Genomic DNA, 11235 nt, shown 5'->3' with positions numbered 1-11235 from the left:
TAGTGTCGGTTGTGAAAATTGAAATAATTTCGGTGATTTCGATGTGATTTAATACAGATTTTGTGCGGAAATGTGCTACTTCGCTTAGCGGTTGACTTAAAATATTCGTCAAAGCCACCAAAATTATGATAAATGTATTATGGCCAATCATGTAAACAAACAACAATATTGTCGTTTGGTGGGATGTGAGCGATGTGAGGCTCAAAAGTGATGACCCAGTAGAAATAAAATGTCGGCGGTAATCTTATAAATTGCGTTTTACCGGAACTTTAGTTTGAATGTATGTACGTTTCCGGTGAAATAAATTAGTTTGAAAGCATCCACTTTTGAGGATCTTTACGATAACACATTTAGTAAGAGGGGTGTCACATTCCTTATTGTAAACGCCATTGATGCACCCAGTTAATTACGTGTTCCCCAGTTTTTTGGTAGGATAATGGTATTTTGTCTAGACTTTGTAACCATACTCATGTGTCTCGAGAAGTATCTTTCATAGATTCGTTTTTTCTCGTAAACGTATGACGACGGGTTGTGATTAGAGACAACGGTTGCTCGGAAGATTGATCAACGACTCGAAGCTTATCAGTTTTTATCGATAGATCGTTTTGATATTTCATTTTTATTGTGTTTATAGCACTGAAACACAGATTTTTCTTTACATTTCTACTTTTTAGAGTACGCAACTAAAGTCGCACCTGGGAAAAACACTTTGCTTGTAGTCGAATGTTTGTTGTATGAAAATGAATTGAAGGCATCTATTGCATGATGAGTCAAGTCATTGGTAAAATCATCATGTTGCGCTAGTGGGATTCCTTTATAGAGTGACGCTACCGTTTTAATAAGATCTAAAATAAATGTGAGAAAAAATCGTTAATGGTGGGCGCATGAGCTGCCGTTTTCATTTTACTACATCTAGAGGCTCTGTACATGTTAATACCTTTCTATCACTCACCTTTAAGAACATTAAAATCTCCTACCTCGAAGCTCGCTTCCCTAGAACTTACTTCTACGCTCTTAAAGCCACATTTCTTTAGCAACTGCTCCAAATCAGACTCGGGACATTTCGAAAAGTATGATGGTATGATCACGTCATTCACATCGGTTATGTATTTCGACCACTTTGGATCACGTGAGATTAGCTCATATGCAGTGTACAAACCAAAGTATCGTAGATGCGCTAAGAAGCAATCGCCGCCCGGCTTCAACACATCGAACATGTTGGTCACAGCCTTTTCATGATCAGACAACAAATGGAAAACGTATAACGATACGATATGATCAACCTGTGGCAGTTTTTTCGTATCACCTTCGACGATATCGAATGTCTTGAATTCGATGTTTGGTCGCGAATATGTTTTGTGGGCGTAAGCAATCATTTCCGATGAATTATCGATACCGATTAAACGATCGAAATTTTTCGGCAAAATCGGGAGAACGAATTCCATGGTATGCCCTCCACCGGCACAACCAACATCCATTAGAGAATCTCTACCATCGGCACGCCAATTGAACTTATCCTTGTATTCTTCCATTAGCGCACGCACAAGTGGAGTATTCGGTTTATTGGATTCCCATAACTCAGGTTTGAACATTTTTGAACCAATTTTTTTCAACATTTTCACTGTGACTTTCGAAACGCACTGCGACGAGTGTAGTAAAGATCTGCTGCACAAAATATATTTTCTTATAAAAGATTTCTATCATTCCCAACGTTAGCAAAGATAACATTCTACCGAGGGGTACATTACGTCGGAATACGGGCGTCACAGCTTTATCGAAAATAGTCCTTTCGATGTTGTATTGCTTGTCTTTATGGTGGCTTTATCGCTGCCTAGTTCATTGCTAAGTGACCTAAGTGACTTGCGTAATCGATGATAATGAAATTTTGTAGAAATCACTTTCCAAAACAGAATAAGAATACTGTGGAAAAGCGTACAAAATTCAAAATGCCCGCGTTGAGGAATTCTGTTGTTTTTTCACAATTCCGGGCCATAATCATCACCTTTCCATGCTTCCATTTAATGTCGTTTTGAAGGTATTTACTTCACTGTACACAGTGAAATACGAACTTTTTTTTCGCACGCTACATAACCTATTACCTCTTCAACGACGACTGAATTTTTATAAATGAAATTGACCAGAATTCGAACCTCCCACACCCACACTTTTTTGACGACAAATCAGCGACTATAGCCATTATAGAGTGTCATAATTATACCTAACGTATACGTTTCTTCCAAGGCAAAATGAAAAGTCAAACCGTCATCCATAGAGCCATAACCTCAACATTATTTATAATGAAAATGTCAAAATAACAAAGGAAAAAAGTTGTGGTTATGTTTCTATGGATGACATCGGTTCGTGTTCGGCTTGTCAAAGTTCGTTTTTACAGTACGATGGAAGAAACCTATTGTTGAAGAGTATATACTAAGCATTGACTACTTGATTTACATACAACGCGTCTCATCACATTGCAATGTGTATTATTGCAGCCTTCTTGATCGTTCAAATGAATTTCTGCATACACGTGAATTTCGGTACAACATGTAGGACTTGTTTTGCATTGGAAAGGTGATTATGGCCTAAAGTTGCGAAAAACGTTGTATCTACCACGGTTGGTATGTCGTTAGATAAATAACTTTAACAAACTTGCAAGTCTTGTCATAAAAGAACTACTATGCCTGTTCAAGGCATTACCATTCACAAACATTTTCACTAATTCGCACCGTACTGTTGGTGCACAACATACAAATAGCATGTCTTTACTATCTACTCATAGATAATGTATTGTAATGATTAATTACGTATCAACTTGATACTATCAAGACATATTGATAACTGATGTATCGATACCCAAGCCCATTCATGTGAGAAAGTAATCAATTCGACTGTGTTACGGAGCTTGACAACAGTAAGTCCCATTTAGACTGCAACGATTTATCAGCTTAAGGTCTTTGCCGATCCCGGAACATAGATCTAGGTGATGCACTTAAACATTTCAACTTCTGTTTCATCGCATATGTATTCAAACCACATAAAAGCCTACTTGGCCCAAAAGAACATACAATTACCTTTCAAATGATACCCCACACGACCATGTACGCTTTGTGTACCTCGAGAAATTTCAGTAAGAACTGTGTAAGTCTTCGGTTGAAAACTTCAACTGCACATTTTCAGTGTGGATGAATTTTAAAACCATCAAGTCCCTATTCGGCTCAATAGTACACGAGGGGTGACTCACTTCTAGATTAAATGGATTAAATGGATTAAATGAATTAATAAATTTAATACCATTTTTAACAAAAAAAAAAAATCCTAAAACTCACGAGTACTTAAACGAGCTGGGGATCGTGCAAATCTATTTTTCGCAATTACTTTACAAATTTTTCAGGTGGGTAGCCTAATTATTTCGGTAAAACTAAAAAAAATTTTTTGGATTAAATGGATTTAATGGATTAAATGGAAGTGCGTCACCCCTCGATAGTACATGTGATTACCTTTCTAATGACACCCCACACGACCCTGTACGGCTCGTGTAACTGGAGAAATTTTTGTAAGAAAATTGCAATTTTTCGGTTTTTGCTCACCTTTTACCAGCCACACACAAGCTTCGAAGAATTTTTTTGAAAGTGGTTTTGGCTTCTAGGGTCGAAGTCCTTTCTAGGCACATATAAAAAAAATTCGAATAGAAAATGCGCCCGATTTCGGCAGGCTGTTTTTCAAAAGAATCCCTCCATTAAATCCTATATATTTCCGCTACGCGTCGTATGCTTGTTGTAAATCGTCAATAGAGTGCCAGAATTATTCAGGTTTTCTCTGGATTTTTCTCTATTTCGTTTATGGAATGAAAAGCAGAGAAATAATAGCAGAGGGCGGAAGCAACGCCATCTATTATCATTTCTCTGGCACGAAAGTTTGCTTTAAACGCCATCTCTCCCTGTCTTTAAAATAACAAAATTGCTTAAAAACCACCTCCGCCCATATATTTATCTTGATTATGGCATACGAGGCTCAGCTTAGGTGCGCTCTAGCACAGTACGAAAAAGCAAAATCATTATGCGCACTGTTTTCACATCAAAAGCCCTGTGCGCCACTGGGAGAGAATTGCATTTCGTGTCTATGACGCGAAATGCAACATTTACCTTATTTGAACACAGAACGATTTCCTCTTCGCATTCCTTATATTATAACAGTGGTTTCCGTCAAGGTTCTGAAAGAACAGGGTAAGACACCCATGAAGGCGGGTGGAATCAAATTTATTAACTCACTACATATTGTGTGAAAATTGAACAATTTTGTTTTGTTAAGTTGAAATCGTCATGTACGCTTTCACAAACCATAAAGCAATTTTTATGCCACCGTCTTCGTGATCAATTCAAAACTGTCTTGACCAGTTCTTTAAGAATCTTGGATTCCGTGTCTGTTGTGTATGATTGATTTTAGAGAGTCTCGCGAGTTGTAACCCGAAGTGCCTAAAAAGCAATCGTACAAAACAGACAAGGTAAAAAGTTTCTATATTGCCGTTGGTAGTGTATAGGAAGACAAATGTTACAGCAAAGTTAATTGGAACCCCTCACTCCCTTTACAATATTAGTTCGTCCTGATGAAACCGATGTGCCCTCGAGACCCTTGAATAGGTTCCGTGCTATTTCTCCAACAGTTACGGTCAATCCGTTCAATACACCGAAGATGTCCTTTATCGCCGTATTCAAAGCCAAAATTGTGTTGACAAAAATGCTTAGAAATTCTTTGAAACTGTTGACAAGTGGCACCACGACGCCAGAAATGGCTTGGGTAATCGTAACCAGCACATAATCAAATGACAACGACAGCGACGTGAAGTTTTGTGATATCGCACGATTATTTTTCAGCAGTAGATCCATGGTCGTCGTAAGTTTCCCTTGCACTACGATCTGGAACCACCAAGTAATCAACACCATCACGAGCACCGACTCTTGTACTTCGATTTTAGCGTCGGATTCCTTAAATAGCGTCTCCGAAATAAGCGCCATCAGATTCATAAGTTTTTGCAATTTTCGTAGCGTCGGTTCGTAGCTAACTTCCTTTTTACATTCAGTCAATCTGCAACTGAACAGAAGATCTCGCATATATTTTGAAAATACGCCACTGAGCTCCTGAACAGCATCCGTAAAGGATTCTGCAAGATGGCCAATGTGATCGCTTAACTTCAATGCCACTTTATTCATATCATTTGAGACCGACGGGAAAACTTTTTCGAATTCAGTGAGAATCACCATCGAAGACTTGCCCAGCTTATTGCACTTCCCCATCGATTTTATCATGGACGTTCCGCTGGAGCTTAATATCGTTGAGTTGGAATTAGCGTATTTCATCAATATCGAGAGGAATTCCCGGAATGAAGCCATTACTACGGCAGCTCGTTCGTTCGCCTCACCTTCATATCCCGATGTAGCATCTTCACATCCGTCATAATATTTCTGAACCTCCTCTTCCCAGTTTTGAACGCACGAATGCTGACATTGGTCTTTTCTTCTGTAGTTTGACCATACCGTTCTGACAGTGTAGCTAACTTTGTCTCTGTGCGGCTTTTCGCAATTTCTGCAATCAGCAGCATTGGTAGCGCTTACAGCCTGTTAAGAACACCCATTGAAGAGACAAACAATTCACATTTGAAATTCGTTCTTACCGCAAATAAAAGCACAAAAATCACCGATAATTTTAAGAACTTCATTATTTCGACACCTTAACCGTTTTTGATCGACGGATCTCAATTTTCAATATTTTTATTATTCGGAACGTTAAAGTCGAAGGGGAACGCACTCCTGAAAACCATGTTCAATTCTGTCGGGTACTTTGCCGTTGTAATTCGCGTCATTGTGTGTAGGGTGCTCTATTGTGTGAAATGCCAACTGTCATAAACACTGACGCAAAACGGAATGAAAACAGATGACTGTGAATTCAGACTTAGGTATGGTTTCCACTTAATGAAAAGTACTCCATGAGAAATCCGTGAAAGAGTAAACAATACAAAAACTGATTTTTTTTTGAAAATTGACAGAATTCTTTTGTTCTAATGTCAATTTTGACTCAGTGTTACTGGTGGCGCCACTCGTGCGGTCCTAAATTCAATGATCGTTTTTCGAAAATTTGCGAGAGATCATAATGCGTGCTGATCAGCGGTACACGAAATTTTGCGATGTGTTTCTACCGTCGTTTAAATGTGTCATAGTAGCTAACTTACACAATACTAAAGCTGAATCAATAGACGTTGTAATAATTTAACCCAATACAATTGAAACATATTTAAAACACCTTGTGTGCAGTTTTAAGATGAATGTTCGTTTTAAGGTTTTGACACACTTACCAAAAGCGAGTCAGTATTTTCCATTAGTTAGTGGGTCACAGCATACTGTTATGTTACCATTAGAAAAGCTGGTAATTCATAGGTTTTTTAGGCGAAGTGGCACAAAGAACCTTAACTGAATTTTGGAGATTTCCTTTCTGAAGATTTAATGCTCGCAGGTTGAACAGGTTGAATTCAGTTCAATCGTTTTGTAGAAACTTAGTCACTTAACTGAAGCTTGTATGTGACCTTGTGGAAAAGCGCATGGGGCACGCATTCCAATGAAGTCAACTAACGTTCTTCGAAGTGTTGTTTTTTTTGTTCTTTGACTCGAGCTGCAATCTTCACTCTCATGACTCAAACAAGTCAATTGAGTGATTTAATGGATTATCACGCTGAGTGTGTACCAGCCTTTAGCTTTGTTTTTCATTTGATTTTAATTTTATGGAAAAATTTTCAATTTTGAGTAAAGAAACAAGCTAATCGGTTGCATATTTTCAGAACATTCGATTATACACAGGTCCTATTTGAAGATTCTGTGACGCACATTGCTGCGGTATCACCGATCTCATGAATAAATTTTGTTCGGCAAATAATAAATAACAAAAAAAAGCTCTGAATCAATAACAAACAAGGTCATTTATTACATCAGCAACACGATGCGATGAATCACAGACGTTTAGTTCCACAAAAAATCTATTTTGGAATTTTTACCGCTGATTATAATTTGCCAGAGAAATGATAACAGATGGCGCAACGCTGTTATGATTTCTCTGCAATTTGTAGCACTGTCCTCTATTGACGATTTGCAACAAACGGTGCATCCTCTGAATGAATGACTCCATTCATGTCGTTACTCCAAAAACATATTTAGGGCGATGTCCCCAAAGCTGTAAACTTTGGGGAGGTCAAGCAGATATCCGATTTTTAGCCCCGTACGAAGTACGAAGGGGCTTATAGGATTACGATGCCGTGTGTAATTGATGGAATTCGAAGCAGACGGTAAGGGCAAAGTGTTTGCCTATGTTCATAGATGACGAATCCGCAATAAAAATTTGGGCCGTCTGTCTGTCACGTCGATATCTTGAGTAAATCAAATCCGATTTCAAAAATTTTCCCTGAAAGATAGTTGAAATAGTGAGGCTAAGTTCGAAGATGGGCATATTCGGGTCGGCCCTTCGTGAGTTAGGGCCACCCAAGTGATTTAAGGTCTTTTGGTGATATTTATGGCAAAATAAACGATGGAAATGTAAATGACACGGCAAATGATAGGTATTGTCAATACCAATCCAGGAAAAAAAAGTTTTTTAAAATCGGTTGAGTGGACCGTGAGGTAGGGCCTTAGAAGTGAAAAGCTACTAGGGCCCTATGTGTATTTTACATAGAACTCAAGTAAATTTCATTCGTTTTTCGTAATTTTTGTGTCATTTGGAAGGTAATCAAAGGCCGAATAGAATGTTGTTGAAAAAAAAAATTTGGGTCCTCGGACTAAGGCCGCTACTAGGGCCCTATGCGTATTTTACATACAACTCGAGTAAATTTCATCCGTTTTTCGTAATTTTTGTTCCATTTGAAAGATAATCGAACACCGAATAGAATGTTGTTGAAAAAAAAAAAATTTGGGTCCTTGGACTAAGGCCGCTACTAGGGCCCTATGTGTATTTTACATATAACTCGAGCAAATTTCATCAATTTTTCGTAATTTTTGTTTCATTTGAAAGATAATCGAACACCGAATAGAATGTTGTTGAAAAAAAAATTAAATTTGGGTCCTCGGACTAAGGCCGCTACTAGGGCCCTATGTGTATTTTACATATAACTCGAGCAAATTTCATCCGTTTTTCGTATTTTTTGTTTCATTTGGAAGGTAATCAAAGGCCGAATAGAATGTAGTTGAAAAAAAAAAATTGGATCCTCGGACTGAGGCCGATACTAGGCCCTATGTGTATTTATACTCAATAAATTAAAATTTTAGGGCTATTTGAAATTTTTGTTTTATTTGAAAGGAACGTCGTACGGGGCTTCGTAATTGCGCTATGCGCAATTTCTAAGATGTACACATTACATAATAATTTTACTTTAACTACTTTAACCGGCGCATAGGCTTACGGTCAAAGTAGGGTGACAGACGCACTAGGGTCACGTACGCAATAGATATACGGGTTTGTACGGGGCTCAGTCGCAGCAAACGCTCCGACTGTTCTGATGGCTCGTTTTAATGGAAATTCTTAATTTTTGGGTCTTTTACAAACAAGGTGTTTTCGAGCCAGTCCGGATGTTGGAGTCATGATTTCTTCGTGTGATGTAAAACATGCAAATGTAAAACGCATACATGTAACACAATTTGGAGGCTTTTTGACTTCTAACATACGAGTGTAAACGCTATAGGTGCAGTGCTATTCACGCCGAAAGTGCGGTCGAAATTCAAAATGGAAAGTGCGGAGGTCTTTCTAACGTAACGTCATTTTCATACAATGAAGCGTTGAAATATATTTTTTGGTTCACTTTTTCACCGAATCGTTCACTTAAAATTCAAATTTTAGTCACACTTAAGGCGTGAATTGTAGCATTCAGCTTTATTTATGGACCGATCAAATTGGAGAGTAAGATTCTTTAGTTCGCGTTTCTATTTGTCAAAAATGTCGTGTTTCGGTAAAGTCAACGCCCTTCAAGCATGAGTGATACCAAGGCACTTATAGAAAAAGTGATCATAGTCGAAAGCTGTCAAATAGTACTATTTTGTATGAAATGATCTTTTACAGTTGTGTGTGTGACTCACTGTCAAGTTTGAAGTGTGTTGGTGGTACTCTAAATAGGGTACTGAAACTGAAACTGAAAACAATTTCATACAAAATAGTACCCTATTTCAAGGCTGTAAACTATGGGGAGGTCAGGCAGATACAGATACGCGGGTGCCACACATAAAATTTGACATTTTCATACATTTTCTCATTGAAGATGGATTCTCAAATTTGACAATTTCGTAGTGGGTGAATTCTGTAGATTGTGGATTTGAGCACTATTTCACAGGACTCTCAATGATTGACGCTGTCGGCAAGTCGGTCACTTCACCGAACAATATTTTCATAGACAATGTGATCGAAAATTTAATTTCCTAACAAATGATTTTAATTTTTAAATTTCGTATCTCAAAAAACCGACTCGAAGGCCAGTGCCGTCTTTAGCTTTTGGGCGCCATCGGGCAATTGGAAAAATAGGCGCCATTTGTTAAAGTAAAATATTTTTAAAGGATTTCGGGCGCCATTTTCGTTTACTCTACTTCGGGCGCCACGGGCATTTGCCCATTTTGCCCATATGGAAAAGGCGAAACTGTCGAAGGCTCATCGCTGATTTTTGCGGTGGTGACGATAATGCTTGATTTCCTCTCACTCCGTTTACGCTCCATTTGCACTTCGTTTTCTCTTTAAACAATAAAAAATAGGTGTGGTTTAGCTAAACGGAGCGTTCACGGCGTAAGAGGAAATCAAGCATAACAATTTCCACAATCTCTGCCTTCTCTATTTGGCAGCTGTCAGCTATGATCAATTTTATAGAGAGTTGCTAATAGACCGATCCAAAGAGAGCTATTTTCGGAAAGATATACGCGTACGCGTGTTTGCCGATGTATAGCAAAAATAATATGCGTGTGTCTCATTCTTTCCCGTTGTGTTGAAACGGAAATTTAAACAATACCGTACAGCGACCAAAATTATATATACACCGGAACTGAGCGAATTTCTCTTTTAATCGATCTATATGACGACTGGGTTGTTTCCACGGATATAGGAAATATGTCGAATGGCAGTTGGGTTTTGGAGAGAGAATTCAATACACTTTCTCTCAACCAATTTCAAAATCATTCCAAATATTCTCTATCAATGATATAATAGTGGGATAGATAGGCCTTCTATGTAAATATTTTGTTCAAGAGGTGAAGCAAAAACAAATACGAAATATTCAATTGTGTGTGTGAGTACCTTAAATTTATGGTACTTACGTATTTTCGTACTTATTTTGAAATGTAGGCGCGAAGAAAATTTGCATTTTCACTTTTTCTTCGAAATTGGTTTAAAGGATTTCTTTTGTGTTCAATTAAATATTTATCGAACTGAAATTTATATTTCATATAAACAATCTCTCATTGTCCCCAATATTGAACTAATTTTGTGATTTTTTCCTTTTCGATCGAAAGAAATTTCGACGATCGGAGAATTCAATCAGTTGGCTGAATTTACAAACTTTCACGTTCAGTAGTCACGCATATATAGTTTATAATAAAAGTGTTAACATCGCATCGTCAAAATTAAAAAATGTTTAAGAAAATTGGTTAGAAAATGTGTGTAATTAGGTAGTGAACAGTTAATGTGTAATTGATAATAGAATTTTCCTTTAATGTGGTAAAAGTTCATTTCGAAAAGTCAGCAACGATTTAATGAAATTGTCAAAATTAATTTGAATGTGTAAGTGTGTGTGTATCAAATGTATATTACACTGAGTTTACTTTTGCTTCACGATTTCGTCTACGTAATTCCTGTCTATTACACTATTATGTCATTGTTCTCTATAATCCGTCGAAACGACCCAGTCGTCATATTAGCATATCTCTCTGTCACTTTTGCTTGAAGTGCGTTGGTATAATACATAACTTCCACTTCAATGGGCTATGCATTATGATCTAAAAATTCTACTAAAATTTCAATAGGATCTGGGATGACATGGAATTTCCATCATTTTTTGTTCGCCATAAAAAAAAATTAATGCGATGAGGTATACCTCAATGTACTAAGTCTATGTAATGATCGGTATACCTATTCACAATTTACTCGCCATCTTCGTATCTTGTTACCTTGGCAATATTTTCTCTTTCGATAAATTGTCACCATCTACCCTGCATTTATACCTGATGTAGA

General features: G+C 37.5%; 2 protein-coding genes across 2 annotated transcripts; both read right to left on the bottom strand.

The window, feature by feature from the left end:
- Positions 1-626: 626 nt before the first annotated feature.
- LOC119075461 (juvenile hormone acid O-methyltransferase-like) lies at positions 627-1690 on the bottom strand. The gene is made up of 2 exons (XM_037181905.1): positions 953-1690; positions 627-845 (listed from the first exon to the last, which is right to left on the bottom strand). Exons 1-2 carry the CDS (start codon positions 1614-1616, stop codon positions 664-666), a joined length of 846 nt encoding a protein of 281 aa, XP_037037800.1. The 5' UTR covers positions 1617-1690; the 3' UTR covers positions 627-663.
- Positions 1691-4016: 2326 nt separating this feature from the next.
- LOC119075458 lies at positions 4017-5761 on the bottom strand. The gene is made up of 2 exons (XM_037181902.1): positions 5669-5761; positions 4017-5612 (listed from the first exon to the last, which is right to left on the bottom strand). Exons 1-2 carry the CDS (start codon positions 5711-5713, stop codon positions 4560-4562), a joined length of 1098 nt encoding a protein of 365 aa, XP_037037797.1. The 5' UTR covers positions 5714-5761; the 3' UTR covers positions 4017-4559.
- Between the last annotated feature and the right edge of the window lie 5474 nt (positions 5762-11235).

Source organism: Bradysia coprophila, unplaced genomic scaffold, assembly GCF_014529535.1.
Source record: "Bradysia coprophila strain Holo2 unplaced genomic scaffold, BU_Bcop_v1 contig_211, whole genome shotgun sequence".
Taxonomy (NCBI): Eukaryota; Metazoa; Arthropoda; class Insecta; order Diptera; family Sciaridae; genus Bradysia; species Bradysia coprophila.
Note: the sequence above shows the minus strand (reverse complement) of the source record. Positions and strands in the feature narration are given on the sequence as shown.

Coding starts and splice junctions, on each gene's coding strand:
- LOC119075461 (XM_037181905.1), bottom strand. CDS start 1,616: ATGTTGAAAAAAATTGGTTCAAAAATGTTCAAACCTGAGTTATGGGAA. Junction 846..952: donor AGATTTTAATGTTCTTAAAG/GTGAGTGATAGA, acceptor CATTTATTTTAG/ATCTTATTAAAACGGTAGCG.
- LOC119075458 (XM_037181902.1), bottom strand. CDS start 5,713: ATGAAGTTCTTAAAATTATCGGTGATTTTTGTGCTTTTATTTGCG. Junction 5,613..5,668: donor TTTTTGTGCTTTTATTTGCG/GTAAGAACGAAT, acceptor TGTTCTTAACAG/GCTGTAAGCGCTACCAATGC.